The following is a 15,137-nucleotide window of genomic DNA, read 5'->3' on the forward strand; positions in this document are numbered from 1 at the left end:
TCCCTGGGCGCCGTCCCCGCCCCGCAGTTGCCACCCCGACCTCCGGCGATCTGGGGGGTGGGGGTGGGGTGCTGGGGAGCTGCGGGGGCTGCGGGGCGCGGCCCGGGGCCAGGTGCGCAGCTGCGGGCCCCCAGACGTGTCTCCGGGTCCGGGCACAACAAAGCCCAGTTTGGGGGAGGGCGGGGAGGCGCGGGAGGCGCGCGGGGAGGGGGCGGCCGGGAGCTCCCGGAGCCGCATTGGCCGCCCGCCACCGGGGGGCGGAGCCGGCACGCCTCCGAGCGCAATAAAAGGCCGGCTCGGCCCGCGCCCGCAGCGCACGCATCCATAGAAGGCAGTGGAAGCCGCCGGCGCCCGGTCGCGCGCTCCCTCGCTCGCCCGCCTCGCCTCGCCGCCCCCACCCGCCTCCTCGCCGCCGCGCCCCGCGCCCCCTCTCCGGCCCGCGACAAAGACCCGGCAAAGTTTGCGCGGGCGAGCGCGGGCCAGGTGCGGAGGGCGCGCCCGCGGAGCGGAGCGCAGCGAGCCCCGCGCGGCCCCGGCGCGCCCAGAGGCCAGCGCCCGCAGAGCCGCGGCGGCGGCCGAGCCCCGCGCCCCGCGCCCCGCGCCCCCGCGCCCCCGCCCGCCATGGGCGCCGCGGCCCGCAGCCTGCGGCTGGCGCTCGGCCTCCTGCTGCTGGGGACGCTGCTGCGCCCGGCCGACGCCTGCAGCTGCTCCCCGGTGCACCCGCAACAGGCGTTTTGCAACGCAGACGTAGGTAAGGACGGCGACCCCGCCCCGGCCCGGTGCCCGCCTCCCCGAGGGTCCGCGGGCGCCCCGCCTGCCCGCATCTTGCCGAGGGGCCCACGCCCGGACGCCGGCCCCTCGGGCCTTCTAGAATCCTGCAAGTTGACGCCAAAATCGCACTTTCTTTTTCTCCTTACGTCTCCCTTTCTTTGCCTCTCTGCCGAGATGCTTCTCAACCTCAAAATTCCACCGAAATTCCTCCGCAGCTCCAGCCCCAGAAAAGGGAGCCTGGGAACGGATTGGGTTTGGCAGGCGGAGGGCCCTGGGATGCCAGCGTGGGGGGGGGGCGGGGAGAGTGGGGGACACAGCGTGGGATGGGGAGAGTTCCGGCCCCGGGGGCCTGGAGGACTGGGGACCCCGGGAGAAACTTTCACAGACGAGACGGAGCTGGGCTTCTGTGGCCCGAGGCTGGGTGGGGAAGGGCTTCCGTGCCTGGCCCTCTCCCACCAGCCCTGTTTGGGGGCTCACCGGATGAAGCTGAGGCAAAATGGAAGCTTCCCTCCCCTGGCCAGGCTCCCTGGGCACAGAGGGGCACCCGGGAAGGGCAGGTAGAGCCCCAAAGGCAGCTCCTTGCTCTGTGTCCAGGAGGCACCGCACACAGGGCCGGACAGGGAGGAGGGTCCCTGAGTGGTTTGCTGCGGGTGACTGCTTTTTCAGGACATCCACAAAGACTGGAGACTTTGGGGCAAGTGGGGCTGTGTGGCTGCTTAGAATCCTCAGAAAATATCTTTTCCCCTCGGCACTTCTCCCTCCTCAAAGGTGGGAGCGAGCAAGGGAGGGAGGAGCAGCCCGGTATTTGTTCTGATCCATGCAGGGGCCGCAGGGGCGGGAGACAAGTAGGGAGAACGCAGCAAAAATGGGAGGAACCAGCTGGACCCCAGAGGTTTCCTTCCGGGCCTCCAACCGCCCTGGTGAGGGTCAGCCAGGATTTCCTGGGCCGAGTTCAGTTTAGCCAGAAGGACAGATGTGCAGCCGGTGGGCCCCTGTGCCCACCCCCCAATGGCTTCTCAACAGGTTTAGGCTCTGCTTCTAAGTCTCAGCCGGCTGAACATCTGGTTGCCAGGCCAGATGGGGTGAGGCTGGCTGCCCTCACCTGTGCAGACCCAGAGCCAGGGGCTCTGGGTTTCTCTTGTTGTCAGCCTTGCTCTCCTCATCTCCCCACACCCGCACGGCTCCTGGCCACACCCGTGTCGGCCCTGTGACCTGCCACCTAGCCCAGTGAGTCTGCAGGTGTTCTCACTTGCAGGGATCACGTGGCTTGGCCACCTTGGTGTGGAACGTGGTTCGTGCGTGCTTGCAGAGTAGTTTTATGTAAAGTCTGGGGTGGGGAGCATAAGACTGACTCCCCGATTTGGCTTTGGTGCTCAGCAGGATTTGAGGGCAATGCACACTGCCCTTCCTCTGCGGTGTCCGCTGGGCATCCAGGCCCCTTTGCTAAGAGCGAGGCCATGCCTCTGGCCATCAAGCTGTAGGGCAGGATGGTCCCAAGGCTCAGAAGGAACCGAGTCTTGTAAGGCGCTTGGGCTTGGTTCGCAAGAGCCGAGCAGGAAAGGGCTGGGCCTTGGGACCACCTCACACCCTTCAGCTGCGTGGGAAGAATTTCCAGCCACTTCCTGGCCTGCCCAGTAAGCTGAGGCAGCAAAGGGTCAGGGATGAGGAGCTTCAGCAAGCCTTGAGGTTCTTTCTTGCTTTGTGCATTCCTCTCTCCTCCACCTGGATCTCCTGGCGTGTGTGTCCCGTTTCTTCACATCAGAATCATGCAAGAGCCTAAATTTTACCCTTTCCCCGCTTGGCGGCCCCGTCGGGCAGCTGACGCCAGACTTGGACTGCAAAGCCCAGTCCATGAGATTCCTGGGGCCGCCAGAGCGAATCCACAAACTGGGGGGCTCAAAACAGCAGGAGTTGCTTTTGTCACAGTTTAGGAGGCCCAGAGTCCAAAATCCAGGTGTCAGCAGGGTCGGCTCCTCCTGGAGGCTCCGAGGGAGCATCTGCTCCAGGTGGCTCTCTCCCAGCCTCTGCTGGCTACCAGCGATCCTTGGCATCCCTTGGCTTGTGGACCCGTCACTCCAGTGGCTGCTCTGTTTTTGAGGGGGTTTCTCTGTGCCTGTCTGTCCAAATCCCTCTATTAGAAGGATCCCGGTCCCTGGATTTAGGGCCCACCCTCATGTAGCATGACCTCATCTTAACTTGATCACATCTACAAAGACCCTGTTTCCAAATACGGCCCCAGACACAGGTTCTGGGTGGACACAAATTTTCAGGGGAAGTTCTTCGAGCCAAGCTGCCCCAGTCGACCCTTCCGTGCTCGGTCAACGTGGGGTACGGAGCCAAGACACGCTCTGGGGGGCCCTGGGCGGCTGTGGCATCCACCTCTCAGGGAAGGCTGTGGCCTTTCTGTGTCTGCTTTCTCCTGTAAGTGCGCTTGTTCATGGCATTCTTGCAACGATCTGGACTCCGGCTGAGAACAGAATTGCCTGGGCCCCTTGCAAAGATCACTCAAGTCTGGGTCCCTTTGTAAATACAGTCTGGCTGGGACCTCCGCCCGCTCGTGTAGTTTTAAAAGCCCCACAGGTGACTTTGGGCCCCCAGGGGCTGTGGCCCAGGGACCCATGAAGGGTGATGGCTTGCGTGCATGTGGGGGACACTAAAAGCTGCCCTTCAGTGTGGTGTGCTGCTGCCTTTAATTGTTGGCTGTCTACAAGAGGCCTTTGGCTTAAGAAACAGTTGGATTTCTGTCTGCCTGTGTCAGGATTTCTGGAAGCTCGTAGGACCGGAACTGTGGCCGGCAAAAGGAGTTCATGATGAGGTCGCAAAATTTGGGATGAAGGGAGCGGTAGGTAAGAGGTGATTGGGGTCCCTCCGGGAAGGCCCTGTTCCCTGTCCTTTCCAGGAAAGCAAGGACAAGCGGGATGCGTTCCCTGTCTCTGAGCACTGCTCCCATGTGCTGCTGGCCCGACTCCGACCACCTAATGGAGCTGTGGCCGTGGATGGCAAGCCTGCCCAGCCCCCTGAACCTGGCCAGAGACCAGCTTTGGGCTTGCTCTTCAGGCGGTACCACCACGGAGGGTGCCTGGAGTCACTCAGCCTGCTGAGCGGCTTGGCAGATCTGGGCCGTCTGGGCCAGTTTCTGGAGTCCTGGGTAAATCCAGGAGCTCTGTGGATGGGGGCAGCAGGAGTAAAATCTCACTTCTGGCCTGGGTGGTGCTGCCCAAGGCTAGTCTGGAGGAGTGCCCACCATGGCATCTTTCTCTAGGGGTTGCTGTCTCCAGACACGGCTCTCTGCAAACCCTCTGGTGATCTCTGGCACCAGGTGGAGAAGGGCCCACAGCCAAGGCCATGTGCTGGTTGCCGGGGTGGCGGGCCAGCCCCAGGCATGCACTGATGGGGGTCCGACGGCAGCCACCTGCAGAAAGCACGCACCAAGCATTCAGAAACGGCCGTGTCTTCCGCGGACACGCGTGCTCGGGAGGAGCAAGGCGGACGAGGTTCCTGTGAGTTGAATCAGGCCTTGGGTGCATGGGGGCCAGGCGGGGATGGCAGTGTTTCTGCAGAGCGCCTGAGTGATCTGTGTTCCGAACATCCTCGCTTTGATAGCAGGCTGGGTTTCAGCAAACGGTTTCGGATTGGCCGGCTCCGCCCCATGGATGTGAGGAAGAAGCAAGGCCTGATCCCGTCCTCACGAGACGCCAGTGCCAGGCAGTTTGCAAGTGGGTTTGGAACTGTCTGCGGCAGGTGCGCAGAGCCCTGCAGACCCCTTCCCCGATGGCTGGGGTGTGGTGTAAAGTCAGACAGACTCACGGGGTTTTGGGCAAATGATAAACGAAGTCACCGTGTGAAAGAGGGGAATGCATTTTCGGGGTCAGGAGATCGAGGGTTTTGAAGGGAGGGCGCCGTGGGGGGCGCCCCTGGGCCCGGTTTTGGACGGCGTCCCTGGAAGGATGCGTTCTCCCGGGGGGAGGGGGGTGACTAGAACCGGAGCTCCCGGCAGTTCCTGGGGTTGGACTTGGGCGTGGAAACCATGCTGGGGCGGGCCGGTGGCTGCAGGGAGTGCTCCCCACATCGTGGTACCTGCCTGCGATCTGAGGGCGCGCTGCCAGCCTCCAGCCAGGACTCGCTCCGTCCTCGGGAATTGACGGTCGTGGCCTGGGGTCCGTGAGCTACAGACGAGCATGGATACCTGCCTGTCCTCGCTGCGGCCTCAGCTGGGTCGCCAGGCAGACACTCATGCGGGCTGCGTGGTCCACATCCATTGGCAGCATTTGAGCGCGTTGAGAACAAGGATGTAGAAGGCCCCAAGGCTTACGGGGTCGGCAGGGGCACGTGGCCGCCCTAGTCCAGGTGCAGAGCCCCTGCTCTGTCGCCCGAGGGGCTGCAGGTGTGCGTGAACCCCTTAGATTCCATAATGGCTAAGAGATGTGCTTGGAGGAGCCTGGCAGCCGGGAGGATGGAAAACACAGCAGGAGAAAGAAAAAGCCTGGAGGAGAAGGGGGAACAGTGTGGCGGGCAGGGTCAGCGCTTCTCCCCTGCCTGGGATGCTCCCTCTCTTCCCAACACACACGCGCGCGCAAGGGACCCAGGGCAGGTGGACCTGTAGCTAGGATGGTCTTCCTGGGAGGAGAAAAGCAGAGCGGGGAAGTCAAGGTTGGAGAGAGTGAACCCTCACTCTGAGGCGAGAGTTTGGGGAACACCCACGCAGGCAGAGTTAAGCGCATCATGGGTGGTGGCAGCGTGGGGATGTGCTGAGCAAAGGGGCCACCTGCCGGGGCAAAGGTGAGAGCGCGTTCTGGGTGCAGATCAGGCCAGAGAGGAGGGCGAGGGGCCAAAGAACACCACTCTGGCTTATCACATGCAGTCTGCGTCCCCTCCCAAGGGCCCCAGGTGAGCCAGCCATGCGTGCACCTGTGGATGACAGCAGGCGTGGCCCTGGGAGTTGGCTAAAAGGCCGATGTCTGAACTGGTGTCCCGAGTTAGAGCCTCAGGGTCCAGATTGTGGGCACTGGTATTTCTAAGACTGCCCAGGTGATTCTGATGCCCGCCTCCAAGTTTGCACAGGGCAGTCGTCTCCAATGCAGGCTACCCCAGACTCTTTAGGTTCGAGAAAAGAATGTTCCAGGTTTTTAGATAGGCATCGATTGCTGCACTTGTGCATAATTTTAAATGGACAAATAGGTGTTGAGACTGCTGGGCCAGGCTTCTGTCTTGGTGCTGGAGGGTCTGAGCAAGTATGGAGAGTGAGGACCAGGGGTAAGAGGGTCAGTGAGATGCCCCAGAATTTGGGAGGCGAGGTGGCTGAGGGAAGCGGCTGAGGAAGTCTTCCAGACCGAGGGATGGTCAGGGGCAGTGTCTTAGGGGGCAGGTGGGATGAAGCTGGCTCCCCCATCCGGAGCTGGGAGCTCCTAGGACCCACTCCCCCGGACCCCTGGGGCCTGAACTGGCTGGACTACTGGGATCCTTCCTGTGTCTCCATCGTTGTGTGGATGTGCGGCTCCAGGGGGAAAATGTGCAGAAACCCAGAGGAATCCCATTTTGTAGCAGACAAACTGTACGGCTCCCTGGGTCAGCTGAGTCTGAATAGTATCCCGGGTTAGGCTTCTGGAGACCCCAGCAAGGCAGAGTAGACGAGTATTTAGTCTAAAAAGCAAATTGAGGTGTAGTCTTTGTAAGGAAAGATCCTGTCCTGGGGTATATGGACATCCGTCCAAAGATAGACTGGGGGGTGGTGGCAGGGGGTGACTCGGGTCTTGAGCTCTGAAACCGGGAGCAAAGCTATGTGTATGTGCGTGCAGCCCTGAGCCTGGGTGCAGCGGCGGAGCCTGGAGTCCCGGCAGCGGGACCCACCAGAGGGCTGTTAGGTGTGGGCGGGGGGAGTGGTCATGAAGCTACAGGCAGGAGAGTGATTTTAAGGGACTGTGGTCCCTTGTGGTGCGTGCACTGGGGGGAGGACTTGAGACAGAAGGCAGATCTTGCAGCTGGGGGGTGGGGTGTGAAGGGCTCGTGGTGGGGTCACCTCTGGGGTTTGACCTCCGTGCCCGAGGCTCCATTCCCTGTTTGTTTCTGCTGGGGTGCAGACTGGGGTCTGCACGAGAAAGTTTCGGGCTGTGGCTCAGCAGACAGTGGGAAGTGTGTGAGGGGACCTGGAGGGAAGGGAAGAAGAGTCAGCAGGAAGCGAGGAGACTTACTTTTTCTAACAAGCCTGTGAGGGAGGCCCCTGTGCAGCCCCCAACGGTGTCCAGGGGAGATGTCTGGGCAAGTGCTCTCTGCCTCCGTTTCTCCAGCTCCAAATAGAGATGGTAATTTGCCTGCCTCCTAGGGTTGCAATGAAGATCACAAGAAAGAGTGGTCACATGCTTAGGACGGTGCCCCCGGGAGGTTCTGGGGTGTGTGGGTATGGAGGGTGGGGGTGTGAGCCGTCTCGGTGCGAGACCCTGCTCCATGCACACCATCCCCACCCGACCTGGAGGGCGGGCCATGCTGATCAGCTGCGCAGGTAGGGGAGCTCGGGGAGACCCAGGCCAGGTTCTGGTGCCGCCAAGAGGCAGCCAGGGAGCTGGGAGGAAAAGCATCATTTGGTGAAGGGAGGATGATGGGGACCTGTTAATACTGTCCTTATTAAGTGCTGAGTGCTTGCAAGTGGATTCTGCATGTTCCTGGTGTCAGCTCATTTGGTTCCGTCATTATGCCCATTTTATAGAAGATCAAACTGAGGTACGGCCGATGAAGTCCCTTGCTCGGGGTCATGCAGCTAGCAAGCAGCCGAGGCAAGGACGGGGTGGGGGGGGATGTTAACAGAGGAGGCTGACCTTGGTGATCCTGAGCCACGTGGGCTTGGCGGGGTGGCCATGGCCGCTCCAGGTGGTGGGAGAGGAACCCCTTGCTCAAAGGTTAGCCCATCGACTTCGGATGAGCCAGATAAATGGAGCTCTATCCTGATGGCAGGATATTCAGCATTTTGAGCAGCGTTATGGATTCGTGTTTCTGACCTTGAAGGACATTCAGAGGGTATTACTTTTAAAAGCCCAGTTGAGGCCTGAATGCTTTCACGTTTTGAACATTATCTCTCTCTCTGACTGAGACGGAGTCTGGGGCCGACACACATTTTGTTAAAATGTACAACCAAGCGCTCTATGTTTCTCAAGTTTCCGAGTGAGCATCCAGGTCAAGAAACAGAACATTGCTGCCCCCTCAACCCTCTGTTGATCCCTCCTGGCCCTAACTTCCCCTTTTCCCTAGGGTCACCACTGGCCTGCTTTTTTGGTGGTAATTCACTGGCTTTCCTTTATGTGGTTTTCTGTGTATCTTTCTCTCATAAAGAAGCGTGTACACATTTAAATGTGCATAGAGAGAGAAGTCTGGAAGCGTGTCCCGTCAAAATTCTAGGCAGCGGGTGAGATCAAGGGCAATTTCTATTTCCTTTTGTTTATCTGCATTTTCTAAATTTTGTTAGATTAACGTGTCTTAGGCGGATAATTGTTTCCAAGTTGAAAGGCGCTGGGGATAGATGTGGAGGGACAGGGAGGTGAGGGTTTCCTCAGGAGTGGGGAGGCGGCGGAGGGGCCCCCATGAGAATAGGGTGAGGGTGCTGAGCCTGGGGGGGCCGCCTGACGCTGCCTTGGGTCCCCTGAGAAACCGTCGCCCGGAAGGTTGGTTGCTCCTTGAGAAGCCTGTCGCCCTTCATGTGCCTCAGAGACAGGCTGCTTTCTGTCGGCTTCGCTGAGCTGCCGTGCGCGTCCCGCTCACCTGTTCAAGGTGTCCAAGCTGGTCTCGAGCACTGTCCCGGGGTTGTGCGGCTTTGAGCTGGGCCGCGGAGCTGAGCAGTTGCAGGAGGCAGGATGGTGCGCAGAGCCCGGCAGGGACCCTTCGTCCCTTTCCCGACGCAGGCCGAGCCCGGGGCCGAGAGGTGAGGGCCGGCTGCCCGTGAGCGCTGCCTGCTGAGAAGCCGCTCTCTCCCCTTTGCCTGCTTGAGAAGCAGCCATGCCCCTGGGGTGTCATTCCCCGACCTGACCCCAAAGATGCAGAGAATCCACCCCCCCCCCCTTCTGGGGTCTTGAGCCAGAGAGCAAAGTGGCCTGGATGAGGCAGAAGTGAGCTTCAAGACAAAACCTGGCTTTCTGCGGGGGGATGTGCCGCGGGTGGGAGCCCCTGAGATCTCCTCAGTGTGTCCTGGGGGCAGGACCTGGCCTGGGTTGAGGCTTTATGGGTCCCTTTCTGATCTATAGTCTGGAGGCCTTGGCTGGGCCTTCCTGGCTGTCCCGTCAGGGCTGGGGGCACCGTCACAGACCCGGCAAAGCACGGGGTCCTGCTGCAGGTTCTGCCTACACCCCCTGCATGTACTCCAAGGCCCTGGTTACAAATCAACAGCTGATTCTTTACCAAAGGCAGAATGAGGACATGGACTGACATTTTAGAGAAAAAAGACAAAGTGGAAGGAATTGGGAGCAAAAAGCCAGCCGGAACTGGTTCTGAAGCCCGACTCTGTGCCCGAGGCTCCTTTCCCTCTTCCGTACAAGCAGGATGAAACTCCTCGAGATGCTGGCCTGGTAGAGGCTAGTAAATCTCTGCCGGGTGAGCCTAGTGCAGACGCCAGGGAGCCCCCCACCTCTGCCATCAGCCCCCCCAGCGCACCTGGGATGCTGAGCCCCAGCTTGGTGCTCCAGCTGGAGCTCCGTAAGAAGAAGGCCACAGGTGGGACAGGAAAATTAACCTCTCCTCTCCATTCCCGGCCGACTCTCAGCACTGAAGCCCAGCCTGCCTGTTGTGTCCAGCTCGCTCCGGCTACCTACCTCCTCGCTCCCGTCTGGATGGGGGATTCAGGGCACGCGGTTGGAGGAGGGCTGTGCACTTCCTCATGATCACACAAGCTCACAGCACCAAAGAGAAATCGTACCCTCGGGGGTCTGCGGCCCCGCCTTTGCCAAGCCATTCTGCCTGGTCACTCCAGGGGTTGAGAATCCACTATGCTGAGTCGGCTGACCCTCCGCAGGCCACCGTGTCCTCCCCTGGGTCCCGTGACATGCAGGAGAGTGGAAGGCAAGGACAGGAGGCCGAAGAGAGCCAGGACCGTGTTGCAGGCAGAGACGTGGGGCGACAATCCCGTTGTGTTGCATGTCTCGCATGCTTGCACGTACCCAGCGGAGTCTGCACTCACGGTGACCTCACCACCAGGGGCTCCAACACCGAGGAAGATTACCCGAGCCTTTGCCCGTGGTCACAAGGCTACTGAGTGTCCCTGCTGCAAACCTAGCTGGTCACTAGAGTCCAGGTGCTTTCAAGAGACGGCATTCCTTCGGTCACCAGCCGGGGAGAGGACTTTGGCCGCCTGTGGGCTTCAGGTCCGAGGTGGATTGTTCTGTTCAGAGGACAGAATCCATTTCACGATGATGATGTTGACTCTGCGACAGGGTGGCTTGGGGGCCCCACACAAGGCGCCCTGCTTTTTGGGCAAAGGGTCGTTAGTTGGACATGTGCGCACAGTTCTCCCCTGGGAGCGTTTGTCTAGCGTTTAACCTTCCATCCTTCAATGTCTGTGGAAGAAAAGGACCAGCCTGGCATTTCAGGAGGGAGAGGCTCTAGCGCAGAGCCGGGATGCGTGCTGCCCGTCCCCGGTTCTTGGTCGCGACATCTGGTTTCCTTGGCCCAGATGGCTCCAGGACAGAGAATGAAGGAACAAATCTATGGTGGTCTTTTGCTCTGTGTGCACTGTTCTGGAAGGCAGGGATCAAAAACACGAGACACATCCTCCCCAGTCCTACGTCTCTTAGATAAAAACATCCCCTGTCTCCGCCGTTCCAGTGCAGAAGGACTTCCCATCTCTCTCCTGACTTGCAGGGACTCAGTGAGGCAGGTGAGGCCCGTGTCCCCTCCTGTGTGGTGGGGAGGGGTTGGATGGCTCACCCAAGGTCATGCCACCGAGGGCTCCTGCCAGGAATGGAAGGAGCCCGGTCCTGGCACGAGTCTCTGGAAGCGGGATTGGATGTCACAGCGCTGGACTTCCCATTGCTCGGCTCATCTGGCTACGAGGCTTGTTGTCCTTGGAAGGGCTTGACTATAGGTATATGCTGTCTTAACCTGAGCACTTTGGAGGCTTGGAAGCGTGTTTTGGCAGTGCAGCTCGAGGGCTTTAAACATAAGTCTCCCCTCTGATCAGGCAACTCGTGTATCTAGGCAATAATTGAGGACACATGCTAACATTTAGGCAGGAGGATATTCATCTCCGTCTTGTCTTAGGGAAACGTTAGAAACACCTACACGCACAGCAGCAGGGGGAGTGGTTAAATAAATCACAGCTTCGGACGCTCCCCGGGACCAAATGGCGTACAATTTTTTTTACTAGAACACGTTCAGGTAGAGGGGGTGAAATTAGACTTTCTTTCACAAGCGTGTGTTTTCTAATTTTCCTATGATGAGCGTGAGTGATACGTGTAATTTTGAAAGTTACAGCTCGCTAAAGTGAGGGTCTAATTGTGGAGCGCAGTAGCAGGGGTCCGGATGTTCAGAGCTGGTGGGGTCCGGCGCCCAGCGTTAGAGCCAGAGAGGAGGGATGGGAGCTGCCTTCCAGGATTTGCTGAGGGAGTGTTAGGAGGACTGGGTGTGGGAGAAATGTCCTCAATCCAGAAGCAGCAGGGAGAGGATGTTGGTGGTGGCCATGCTGGAACATTCCGGAAGGCCATCAGAGGCCCTCTGAGCTGTAACATTTGGATGCCATGTTTATCTACCCTCCCCTGTTCTTGTCCCTTGCTTGAGGGGGGTACACAAGACCACGCTGCAGAGGCCAAGGGGTTGGAGGGTATTCGCTGCAGAAGGAGAAGACTAGATCTAAAGGACCAAGAAGAGAGACCCCAACAAAAGTGGGTGGAGGGGGTGGGCTGTGGTTGAGAACTTCCCGTGGGAAGAATTCCTCCGAGGGCCCTTCCAGCCCCAGACAAAGGCTTTTGTCCCCGAGATTCCCACGCTTCAGCCAAGTTCCTGTTATTAACTTTCTCTTCTCAAGAAACCAAACCCCGAGATCTGTTGCTTTGACTTCTTAGGGCCAAAGTCCTGTTCCCCAAACTAAATTTCTTAGTTGTGAGATTCGTGGAGAGTGCCCCTAGCCCTAGAAACGAGGTCAGGCACGTCCGACTTCTTTTTTTTTTTTTTTAAAGATTTTATTTATTTATTTGAGAGAGAGCACATGAGAGGGGTTAGGGTCAGAGGGAGAAGCAGACTCCCCGCCGAGCAGGGAGCCCGATGTGGGACTCGATCCTGAGACTCCAGGATCATGACCTGAGCCGAAGACAGTCGCCCAACCAACTGAGCCGCCCAGGCATGTCCGACTTCTTACTTTGGGTGGGTGGGTGGGTGGCCCACAGGGTCCTGGGCCAGGAGCCCTTCTTCCCCACCCCCAGGGAGTCCTGCTCAACAGTGACACCCTCTAGCAGCAGATGTCCCCACCTGAGTGGGAACAGATGCTCTCCCCGCGGGGTGAGGGGCGGCAGGCATCGCGGGGACCCTGACTTTGATGTGGGACAGCTCAGAAGAGCGAGCCCCTGGCAGGGAGTGCCAGCATGTGCTGCCAGGCTGGGGAGTAAAGGATTTTCTCACCCAGAACCCCTTTTTAAACAACAAAAGGGCACACGTGCCAGGACCTTCCCGATGCCCCACGCAGGCCGTCACCCTGCTTGTCACCCCAGCTGTTTTGAGCCAAATCTTTGTGATTGCTGGACCCACAACAGGGGTCCTGCCAGGCGCTTGCCCTCTGGCTGGCTCGTCGCTGTCCCTGACTTCACCCCTGCTCTGATGTCACAGGCCAGCAGCTCTGTCGTTCCCGCGGCAGCAGCCTGCCATAGTTCACCAGCTGGGGCAGACGCCGGGCTGCTGGTGGAGGTGGGGAGCTGCGATTCCAGCCTGCTTTGGTCAGTGGACCCCAGGGACCCCAATGCAGGCCCTCCGAAGTTCCCGCGGTGCCCGCCCTGTGTCTGTGGTGGGGTGGGCTCTTTGTGTGCCCAGCCGTTTGGTGAGGCTCCTCCAGGGGCCTTGGGAAGTGGGCCGGTCAGGGTGGCCAGGCCACATGCCCAGAAGGCTAATTTGAAAGTCCTGTACTGTGGGGCTCTCCATATACAGTTGGGTGGAAGGATGGGGGGTGGGACGGGGTTGGGGAGGAACGTGGTTGTTTGGAAGAGTGGGGAGAGGTCATCGTGTAGTAGGAACAGCTGTTAGTCATGGGGACCCCAGACCTACACTGTGTCCCTGGAGTCTGAGGTTGCAGGGAAACCCGATGATTGACATTGTCAAGGGACATTTAGTAAGCCACCAGTTGGGTTAGCCGTAAGTGGCCCACTTGGCTAGCCTGGTATCTCCCAAGAGTTTGGAAGAGTCTGGGCCTCGTTCTGAGTCTGAAGCTGGTCGAGGGGATAACAGAGACACGGGCCTGGCTGCCTGTCCATCTTGGCCTTCCACAACTGTCCCAAACAGGCTGTATGTCAGGGTGATTGATGGTGAAACATACAGATTTATAAGCCCCCACCCCAGGATTTTGGTGCAAAGATCTGCCGTGGGGCCTGGCCAGGACTCCTGTCTACCACTGCCCCAGTGATTCTGATGCAGCTGGTCTAAAACCCAGCTGGCTTTAGGAACTACCACTCTGGAACTTGGCTGGGAGTCAGGAAGTGGGCAAACCTCGAGGCTCTGGGTGTCACAGAGTGTATTTTTAGAGGCTAGAGCTCAGAGAAATGGAGTTAAAAATGTTTCTGATGTTTGTTTTATCCGGGCTTGGCTTGGATGCCTCCAGTGATGGGTGTCTCACTACCTACCAAGTCAGCCCAGTGATTTCAAGACAATCCTGTAGGAAGTGCTTCTTTCCACCTGGCCAGTTTCTGCCTCCCTGTAATGTGTTCTTGGTCTAGCTCAGTCATCTGGAGACGTGCACAGTAAGTACCATCCTCTTCCCCAGACAGCGTACTGAGCCTTTGGGTGTTTCTAAGGGTGATGAGTGCTGTTATTTCCATTATTTCACAGAGGAGCAAACTGAGGCGTCCGGAGTTAGCAAACTGGCACCAGGTCACACATCTAATACTCTTAACCACCACACTGTGCTGTTCTAGACTTTTCTATCACCTGCGAGCTCCACTCCAAACATTCTCAGTTCCTCAGGACTTCTCTTCCTCGGACAGGTTTTTCATTCTCCTCCTGAACTCAGGCGACATCCTCTTCCCCCTTCGTTGAACACTCACTATAGAGGTTTTCTGAATTCTTTCTGGGAAGTCCAGTCTCTCCATTATTTAGGTTTTCTCCCTATTTAGTGAAGTTGCACAGTTGTCATTTATCGTCTATTTCTTAATTAGGCGAATTCATAAGCGTTTCAGTAGTTACACTTTGATTATGAGACTCCCACCGACATTGTCCAAGTAGACGTTGTGAGCTATCGGCGCCTCTTTGAGGTTATTTAGACTCAAGTCTGTCAGCTGCGTGCACATGGGCTCCATCCCCTGTCTTTACAGCTCTGTGGTGCTCAGACATTCACCGGGCCTTCCTGTGAGCCACGGGCTGTTTGCAGAGCCTCACAGACCACCTCGCTTGATCCGGACAGCCCGTGGGGTGGGAGCTCCTTGGGCGTGGGCCTGCCTCTTCCACGTGCCCTCCAGCTCAGCACGCCAGGGCCTGGAACGCCCAGCTGGGGTCTGACCCAGGTATCGCCGGGCTGGACTATTGCCCTGCTTATTCTAGGCCCCTCTGTCCCCACGGGTAAAGATCACACTGCCTCTGTGGGAGGCCACACATCTCTGCCGACCTGCTCCCACTCTGCATTTGTGCGGTTGGTTTTGGGGGGCCCACGCACGAGTTGTAAATGTCTTCCCAGTACGTGGTGCCTTGTTAGATTTGGCCAGGTATCCAGGCCCGTTAAAAATCTTCTGAGCTGGAAGGGCACCTGGGTGGCTCAGTCCGTGAAGCATCTGACTCTTGATTTCGGCTCAGGTCATGATCTCAGGGTCATGAGATCGAGCCCTGCGTCGGGCTCCACGCTCAGCAGGGAGTCTGCTTGGGATTCTCTCTCCCTCCTCCTCTGCCCTCCCCCTGCTGTCTCGCTTGCTCTAAATAAGTAAATAAAATCTTAAAAAAATCTTCTGAGCTGGAGGTGTACCTTTCAGCAACACAGCTGGTTCTGTGTGTCCCCGTGGGTACTTGGGTGCTGGTTGTCCGCAGCTAGGTTGGTATGTTCAGAGTCACACACTCCTGTCCTCGACTCACAGAAGAGCCGTCCGTGCCCTGTGCCGCAGACTCTGTTGATCTCCAGACACAGTTTTAGCAGCTCCCCGTGTGGGTGCCAGGCCGCTGGAAAAAAGGAGGCTAGGGTGCTGTCCCCGTGTCTGTGTCTCAGCCAGGGA

At 58.6% G+C, this 15,137-nt stretch overlaps 1 protein-coding gene across 1 annotated transcript in view; it reads left to right on the plus strand.

The window, feature by feature from the left end:
- Positions 1-321: 321 nt before the first annotated feature.
- The window catches only part of TIMP2 (TIMP metallopeptidase inhibitor 2), a 45,855-nt gene continuing 31,039 nt past the window's right edge, over positions 322-15,137 (plus strand). The window contains exon 1 of the mRNA XM_006734277.3: positions 322-751. Coding sequence (XP_006734340.3) covers positions 622-751 — 130 coding nt within the window. The 5' untranslated portion in view covers positions 322-621. The remainder of the gene's footprint in view (positions 752-15,137) is intronic.

Source organism: Leptonychotes weddellii, chromosome 15 (genome assembly GCF_054177405.1).
Source record: "Leptonychotes weddellii isolate Sample4059 chromosome 15, ASM5417740v2, whole genome shotgun sequence".
Taxonomy (NCBI): Eukaryota; Metazoa; Chordata; class Mammalia; order Carnivora; family Phocidae; genus Leptonychotes; species Leptonychotes weddellii.